Raw genomic sequence first — 9,405 nt, forward strand, 5'->3', positions numbered from 1 at the left:
GAGCCTGATATAGCTGTTTTCTTAGATGTCTGCCAGAGCCTGACATATACAGAGGCAGATGCTCACAGCTAACCATTGAACTGATCATGGAGCTCCCAATGGAGGAGTGAGAGAGAAGATTGAAGGAGCTGAAAGGGTTTTTAGCCCCATGGGGAGAGCAACAATGCCAACCAACCACAGCTCCCAGGGTCTAAACCACTAGCTTGGGAGCACATAGGGAGGGATCCATGGCTCCAGCTGTATATGTAGGGGAGGTTGGCCTTGTCAGTCATAGATGGAACAGGAGGTCCTTGGTCCAGTGAAGGCTGGAAGCCCCAGTGTGAGGTAATTCAATGGTCAGGAGATAGGAGTGGATGGGTGTGTGGGGGCACACCCTCATAGAAGCAGGAGGAGGTGGGATAGGATGGAGGTTTCTGGGGGGATGGGGAAAGGGGATAACAACTGAAATGCAATTAAATAAAATATCCAATTAAAAAGAAAAAGTACACTTGTTATATCACCCTAAGACTGTACTCTGGAGAGTTTACCACACAGAAATTACTTATTTTAAAAGCTATAATTAATTCTAAACATCATTCAGTTAGAGAACACATAATTTAGATGGCTTCATAGAAATTATTTGTAGGGGAAAATTAATCACAAGCAGTTATGTTTTATACAGTTCCTTGTATCAAATATTTGTAATACAATATTATTGAGATATAGAACACAAAATTGCTAGGAATTAAAGTAGAATATAGAAGGGAGCGTATTGCAGCAATGGAAACACTTGCATATAATGGAATAAGATTATTTTAGTGTAGATTGCAGGAGAAAATATGTAGTGTGTAAGTACAGCACCACATGCAAATAGACAGTTGAGTGGATGCAAACTGTGAAGTTTTAATGATTTTCATATTTCACTATAGTTATATAAGCTACTAATATTGCAACAGGCTGTACAAACTATATAGGAATTCCTTGTATTTTTTTCTTTGAAACGATCTGTGAATTTGTAATTATCAATTGAAAGGGAGAGAGCTGATTGGAAAGAAATCAGGAAAAATGTTCAGGTATGTTGTCATTTTATTGGTAAGTATGTAAATTGTTGACTTAAATTAATTTTGATCAAAATAATGAATAAGTGTAGTTTAAAAGTACACAATAAGCTTTATCTAGTTCAACTTACAGATATGTTGTTAGTTTTATGCTAATTTTGTAACTGAATGCTGGACATACTAGAAATTGCTGTATAGAAATCAATCAGAGCATCTGTGATTATTCATACAGGACCCTCAGAATATTAACATTTGGCCCATTAACATTCCCTTATATTAAGGGAAGTAAGAAATTAGAAGGCCTATAGGGTAGTGTAGGAAGCAGCAATGAGAAAACAGTGAAGAAGATGCAAGAGGCCCCACCACTACAGAATGATATACAAACAATTAACAACTATTTAAAGGGGTGAATGATTATTCCACAATAGTCTATGTTCTTATATGTTGTCACGAGCCATAATGAGACAAGCTAATAACTAGCAGGTGATCATCCTGAAATGTCTTCCCTTGGATTATTATATAATCTGTGACAAATGAGTGCTTATTCTACAAGGCTGTAAGGGACTTGTTTTAGGAAAGATTCCTGATATTAATATGCTTTTCCTATTATGAATATTATACAATATAACAATCACTAAGCAATAGCACACCTCTTTGAAGCAGATCTCTGCAGAGCTACGAAGATGTACTGTCTTGTAGTGATGGTATATAGACAAATAGATGACTTCTTACATCTTAATAATGATCCTATAAGAATTCCTGAAATTATGTCAATGATTATTAAGCTCTTTTGTAGTGGGTCTGCTATTAGGTCATTTTCTGATAGTCAAAATTGCAATGAGAACTCTACCAGTCTCCTAAGTGTCATCAGCTATTTGCTCTTAGATAGTAATCAGAATTTCTCCTACTCAGAGCACATTCTAAAAGGTTGTAAAATAATTAATCAAAGGTCACTAAAAGGGAACTCATGATTTATTATAGGTGCTAAGATAGAAGAGAAAATATTTCCTGGGTTTATCTATACAAAACTTTACTAATTTCTTAGTTATAGATTTAAACCTTCAGTGAACCTGTGGAGCAAGACAGGTGATGGATGTTTAGCCAGATAATTACTCCTAATGGATATGCATGTAAACATTCTCAGTTGTAAACTTCTGTTTCAATTTATGATTTTTGGTGTGAACTTGTGATGAACTTTGTAACATGTGATCACGTACTCTGAAAGATGTTTAAGTGTTGAAGACAAAGAGCTAGTAGTAGTAGTAGTAGCCGCCATTTTTCCATTCCTTTCCTTTTCCCCTGCCTAGAATTTTCTCCCTTAGAATTTTTACCTTAGCTTTCTGCTCTTTGATGCTGAGGAGGAAGCATCGCTGAAGGCTCTGATCATCCTGCCATCATGTCTAAGTCAGTCTCCCAAGGAGCCGGAACAGCTGCGGAAGCTCTTCATCGGAGGGCTGAGCTTTGAAACAACTGATGAGAGTCTGAGGAGCCATTTTGAGCAATGGGGAACACTAACCGACTGTGTGGTACTGAGAGATCCAAACACCAAGAGATCCAGGGGCTTTGGGTTTATCACATACGCCACTGTGGAAGAAGTGGATGCTGCCATGAACGCAAGACCACACAAGGTGGATGGAAGAGTCGTGGAACCTAAGAGGGCTGTGTCAAGAGAAGATTCTCAGAGACCAGGTGCCCACTTAACTGTGAAAAAGATCCTTGTTGGTGATATTAAAGAAGACACTGAAGAACATCACCTACGAGAATATTTTGAGCAGTATGGGAAAATTGAAGTGATAGAAATTATGACTGACAGAGGCAGTGGGAAAAAGAGAGGCTTTGCTTTTGTCACCTTTGATGACCATGACTCTGTGGATAAGATTGTTATTCAGAAATACCATACTGTGAATGACCACAACTGTGAAGTAAGAAAGGCTCTGTCGAAGCAAGAGATGGCTAGTGCTTCATCCAGCCAGAGAGGTCGAAGTGGTTCTGGAAACTTTGGTGGTGGTCGTGGAGGCGGTTTTGGTGGTAATGACAATTTTGGTCAAGGAGGGAACTTCAGTGGTCGTGGTGGCTTTGGTGGCAGCCGTGGTGTTGGTGGTGGATATGGTGGCAGTGGGAATGGCTATAATGGATTTGGCAATGACGGAAGCAATTTTGGAGGTGGTGGAAGCTACAATGATTTTGGCAATTACAACAATCAGACTTCAAATTTTGGACCGATGAAGAGAGGGAACTTTGGAGGCAGGAGCTCTGGCCCTTATGGTGGCAGAGGCCAGTACTTTGCTAAACTACGAAACCAAGGTGGCTATGGAGGTTCCAGCAGCAGCAGTAGCTATGGCAGTGGCAGGAGGTTCTAATTACAGCCAGAAAACAAAGCTTAGCAGGAGAGGAGAGCCAGAGAAGTGACAGGGAAGCTACAGGTTACAACAGATTTGTGAATTCAGTCAAGCACAGTGGTGGCAGGGCCTAGCTGCTACAAAGAAGACATGTATTAGACAATACTCATGTGTGTGGGCAAAAACTCCAGGACTGTATTTGTGACTAACTGTATAACAGGTTATTTTAGTTTCTGTTCTGTGGAAAGTGTAAAGCATTCCAACAAAAGGTTTTACTGTAGACCTTTTTCACCCATGCTGTTGATTGCTAAATGTAATGGTCTGATCATGACACTGAATAAATGTGTCTTTTTTTTTTTAAATGTGCTGTGTAAAGTTAGTCTACTCTTGAAGCCATCTTGGTAAACTTCCCCAACAGTGTGAAGTTAGAATTACTTCAGGGTGATGCCAAGTTCCATTTGGAATTTATTTATGGTTGCTTGGGTGGAGAAGCCATTGTCTTCAAAAACCTTGGTGTTGTTAAACTGCCAGTTACTGTTGTAACTTAAAGAGTTTCACCATTGAAAGGGTCATCCAAGCAAGGTCACAATTTGGTTATAAAATGGTTGTTGGCACACCCTATGCAATATCAAAATTGAATAACGGTATCAGATAAAATAACAGATGGGAATGAAGCTTGTGTATCATCCATTATCATGTGTACTCAATAAACGATTTAATTCTCTTGAAAAAAAATTTTTACCTTATTAGAATTTTTTCCTTTTCCCTACTTAGGACCTTTCCCCCTTAGATAGCTTTCATAGGAAACTTTTAACAACTTAGTAATAAATGCTATAACCACATCTCTAAGTGTCTTTTCTTCCTGGGACCTCAGACTAGCTGGCATAGGTTAGAGCCCAGAAGGTCCTGCTGAGATAGTACAAAGGCTATTTACTTAATCCTTTGCTGTTTTGGGGCTGATGTGGTAAGTGTAAGAAACTGTAGTTTCTGGCCTCAGAGGATACCAGAGGGCAGGTCAGCTAAAGTAGCATAGTAAGTAAACTTTCCTAGCGTAACAAGTAAACTTTTATTATACAGCAACCCTAAATATCTCTTAAGACAAAAGTCTTACCCTGAATCTTGTAAGACCAAAGTCCTACCCCCCACCCCGCACTGATGCTCTTCCCCCTTTGTGGTCTCAAGAAGAACCAAGAAGAAGAAGAAAAAAGATACCCCACCAAGCCAGGGATGGCCACCAGCGATATGTAACCCCAGTAACTTATAGATTCCCCAAGCTACATGTATTTCAGTCAGTACTTAGACAAATTCCTAAATCCCTTTATAACCAATTTTAGAAGCTTAATCATTGAATTAAATTCCATATATACACCTCTCAGTATGATGCCAGGAAAATACTTGAAGATTACAGTTCATATTCACATTCCAAACCATAAAGTTTTGCTTACATCAGAAGTAATCCCTACTAATCATGACATTTTGTACCAAAGTACCCTAAAGGGAAATGGAAGTTTATTTTTAAAAAAATTAAATGAGTAAGAATATTCATCTTTAATCAGAACTACTATGTAGAAGTTTTGCAGTATAGATTCATGTAAATGTTTCACATTACCAAACATTTATTATCCCATTTTACATTCTCAGTTCTAAGTGACAACATTCTCAGTGGTAATGTTATTGGGTCATGCATTGTAGGAGATACTATTATGTCGTTCCATAGAACAAACTGTCTATTCAGACCCCTTTAACCATCCACATATACCTTTTTATCCCCATTATTGGAAATTCCCTTGGTATTTCTGAATTCCAGCTATAAAGAGACCTTGAAAGTGTAGTTTCTCCAAGGGTCTTTTTGGCGTAAGATGAAGAAACCTATATTGTGGTTTATAAAAGAGGCGATGTTTATAGGACAGCTTGATTGCAATCTTGTACAGAGACATGTGAATACACATGATAGTATTTCAAGGATCATTCTATCATTCTAGGAAGCCTCATAATCCTACTTATGATGCACTTTTCCATAGCACATATTTTCATCTATTCTATAATATTTCTATTTCTGTGATCTCCCACACACACATATATGTGTGGGTGTGGTATGTGTGGGTGTGTGGTGTGTGTATGTGTGTATATGTGTGTGAGAGTGTATGTTAATTTTCTTTCTATTGCTGTCATAAATGCACCTACCATGGAGTAGGTAAAGGTTTATGTTATCTTACAGCTTATAGTCCATTATGAAGGAAAATCAATTCTAGAAATCAAGTAGGGCAAGAAGTAAAGCAGAAAGCAAGGAAGGATACTACTTACTGGCTTGTTCCTCAAGGGTTGCTCAGCCTACTTTCTTATATAACCCAGAACCGCTTGCCTAGGAGTAGTTCTGTCTACAATGTATTGTCTCCCTTATCTCCAAACCATTAGTTTAAAAAAAATGCTTCTAAAGATTTGGCTACAGGGCACTTGATCCTTCTTCCTTGCTTGGCTTATGTTCACAAAAACACTAATAATCACATGTCTACACCTCACACATAAATTTTCATTACTAGAAATACTGAGTAGTATGGCGCTTCCCTTTTGTTTTCTGTACCCATCCTCTCTGACTCCATATGAGGAACAGTCTTCTTTTTGGAGACATGTATATGTGTATGTGTATAGGTATATACACATACACATATATATGATAGTCACTGTAAGTTTAATATACATATATATGATATATATATACCCATATATACCTTTAAAGATAAATATTCAATATTCACGATATAGATATATCATACATATATGTAGATATATGGTATATCTATGTCTTGAATATTTATAAGATATATACATATGTATATGATATATGGGGAGGTTAAAGAGTTCCTAAGTTTTGATATATATATATGTATATACATATATGGTATATCTATGTTTTAAATATTTATCTGTATTTATATTTATCTGTATCTATATTCATATATATCATATGGTATATATGATATATATCAAACTTAGGAACTCTTTACCCTCCCCATATATATATTTGAATGACATGTTTGACTTTATAGACTCAGATAAGTCAACTAAATATCCTCATTAAAGATGATAAAATGAAAAGTAAAAGAGACATTCCAACAAAAGCTATGACCAATTCTAGTTGAAGAACTTCCAATGGTTGAAGAAAATTGGAAAATACTGGTAAAAGACTCCATATCTAAAGAAGTGAGGCATGGAAGTGGAGCTCTGAGAATGGAAATCGAGATAAAGAGATGAACTCTTAGGAAGTCTAGGTGAATGGTAGTGCTTTGAGACCTACAATGAAACCAAGAAGCAAAAGTTATCTACGAATGTATACAAGTAATATATCATATGTATGTTTTTAAAATTAAGGTGAATTAAGTGTTCGTGTATAAAGTTATCTATGAATGTATACAAGTAATATATCATATGTATGTTTTTAAAATTAAGGTGAATTAAATGTTCATGTATATGTATATGGTTGTGTGCCTGCCAAGGTATACATGTGAATGTCAGAGGGCAAGTTACTGGGATCAGGGTCAGTTCTTTCATTTATATCATGTTTGCCTAGGAAAGGGACTCAACTAATCATACTTGGTAGTGGGCACATTTTTACCTTCTATGCGTTCAGCTTTATTATTGTATTATAAACTCTTAGGGCCAACTTCCAATTATTTTATTTTGTGTGTACCACCGTTCTACAATGGAGTAAAATTTGGACTAAGATAGCCATACTAAGATAGGAAGTACTAATAGCCCATCTAAGGCAAGAAGGGAGTTATCACTAAATTAAGCCCCAGTGTATAAGAGAGGTTCATTTATTTCCAAAAGCTGATCCATTTATTTTCAGTACTGCTAACTTACTAAAGGATCAAACAGAATATATTTCACTATATGATCAAAACAGAAGGATGATTCACTGACTTTTCCAGGTTGGTACTACATTAATTAATGTGCTGGTACACCCTTGCAGACACCTTCTTGCACAGCTCTACTAGGTGACATATTGGCAGCCAGACAAGTTACCCCATGAGGTCACTGCAATAATGTTCAACTATTGTATACTGCCTTTGTTGTTGCCAATTTTTATTCCTGTATTGTGTCAAATGGGGCTAGATTCCCAGACTGCTCATCACTCCCCATCTCGTATTTCTCTGGAAAAAAGATGACCCCATGACCTCCTTTTCTTCTTTCATCTCAGCATGGGCAAGCTCCAGCTCTATGGATCTTGGGCACACTTCTCAAACCAACACTGAGGTCTTTCCTGTCTCTGGACTTTTGTACTTGCTGTGATCTCTACACAGAATGTTTTGAACTAGATAAGCAGGTATCTAGTTAGCGCTTATCATTCCAGTGTTAGCTTAAATGTCAGTTCTTTTATTTAAAGGAACAGTTTTTTCTAACACCTCGGGTGCTCTTTTGCCCATTACTAAGGCATTCTGTCTCCAGTGGCATCATTATCTCTGCATTCTCAAATTGATCAAGGCAGGAGAAGATAACCACATGGAAACTTTGATATTAGAATAGATAACCTTTTGCTAATGAAAAGTTCCTTTTGATTTTCCTGAAGTGCTATGATGTAGTGAAGAGAAGATATATTACTTAGAACCCTTTTGATTTCAAATGGCAGAAACTTCACTCAAATCCTACTTAACAAGAACAGAACTTTACTAGCTTGTGGATGGAATACCCAAGGGGTGTGTTGGCTTTAGTCGCGACAAGGTATGAGGGGTTGAACAGTATCAGAAGTAATCTGTCTATTCTTCTCTGTAACTGGGCTTTGCCCTTTTCTCTGTTGACTTTTTTCTTTAGTATAGTCTTTCCCATGGCAAGAAACAGAATCACTAAGCTCAATACTTCAAACAGAGCTATGAACAAGTATATATGCTATATATTCTCTGAGAGGTAGAGTGGTGAATGGTGAGATACCTTGGACTTTATCCTTGTCTAACACAATGTTGGAATAGAATGGACAGCAAGCAAGCAATAGCAAGATACACACATACAAATACAAATAAAGAAAGAGGATAATTTTAGGTAGTAGCAAGTATTATTTAATATATCCGTATGACATATTGGTCAAAACTTTCCATAATTTATTTTAATTCTACCCCCCCACCTTTATAGAACATTTATTCTGTGCTTACCTGTGCCAAATGTGTAGGGTAGAGAGTTGAATAACCAAGTCAATGCTCTTGATGGAGACATTTTACTCTACTGTGCTCAGATGAATTAACTAAACACCCACTGTAAACAGAATAAAGTGGAAAATATGGGATACATCCTACACAAAAGCTAGGATCCATTCTAATTGTGGAACTTCCAATGGGTGAAGGAAATAGGAACATACTAGTAAGCGTTTCCTATTTAAAGTAGTGATTCATGAAGGAGAAGCTCTGACAATGGGAATTGAGAAGAAATGAGCACTCATGGAGTCTAGGTAAATGGTGGTACACAGAGACCTATCAACAAGCAGCAGGTATCCATGAAAATGGACAGGAAATGATGATATTGCCCTGAGACATGGTACTTTGGAGAATAGATAGAAAAGGTTGAACATTATCATTTCTGTATCCATTTGTTGAGTACCTATGTATATTAAAAAGTTTATATGCAATAGTACCACTTTATTGTCCACTGAGTCATACATTTTACTTATGAAAAACATGAAATCTATGGAAGTTATGGAACTCATATCCAGTCAAACAGCAAATGGGCTAGTGAAACACTCAAACTTTTGACCTTCTACTATTATCTGAGGCTCTTCACAATACTAGTCTGACTCATAACAACCTATACCTTCATAACTGACAACCACAAAGATCTTGCTGCCCTACCTTCCTGTTAAAATAATTTCTAGTTGAAGAAAGGAGCAAGGAGGATGACTAAATCCCAACAGGAAGGTTGATTTATTTTAGAAGACTTTTCACAAGACTCTTTAAGAAGCGCTCTGACAGTGCTAATTTTAACCAAGTCATTGTGAAGCAACCTTGGATTGCTCCATGCAAGGCAAAGTACAAATACAAGTACAT

The 9,405-nt window shown here is 37.0% G+C and overlaps 1 protein-coding gene across 1 annotated transcript; it reads left to right on the forward strand.

The window, feature by feature from the left end:
• The first annotated feature begins 274 nt into the window (after window positions 1–274).
• LOC114609735 (heterogeneous nuclear ribonucleoprotein A1-like) lies at window positions 275–3,397 on the forward strand. The gene is made up of 2 exons (XM_028754132.1): window positions 275–324; window positions 2,374–3,397. The coding sequence occupies exons 1-2, from the start codon at window positions 275–277 to the stop codon at window positions 3,395–3,397; spliced, it is 1,074 nt and encodes a 357-aa protein (XP_028609965.1).
• The last annotated feature ends 6,008 nt before the right edge of the window (window positions 3,398–9,405 follow it).

This window comes from Grammomys surdaster, unplaced genomic scaffold (assembly GCF_004785775.1).
Source record: "Grammomys surdaster isolate TR1022 unplaced genomic scaffold, NIH_TR_1.0 125982, whole genome shotgun sequence".
In the NCBI taxonomy this organism is placed as follows: Eukaryota; Metazoa; Chordata; class Mammalia; order Rodentia; family Muridae; genus Grammomys; species Grammomys surdaster.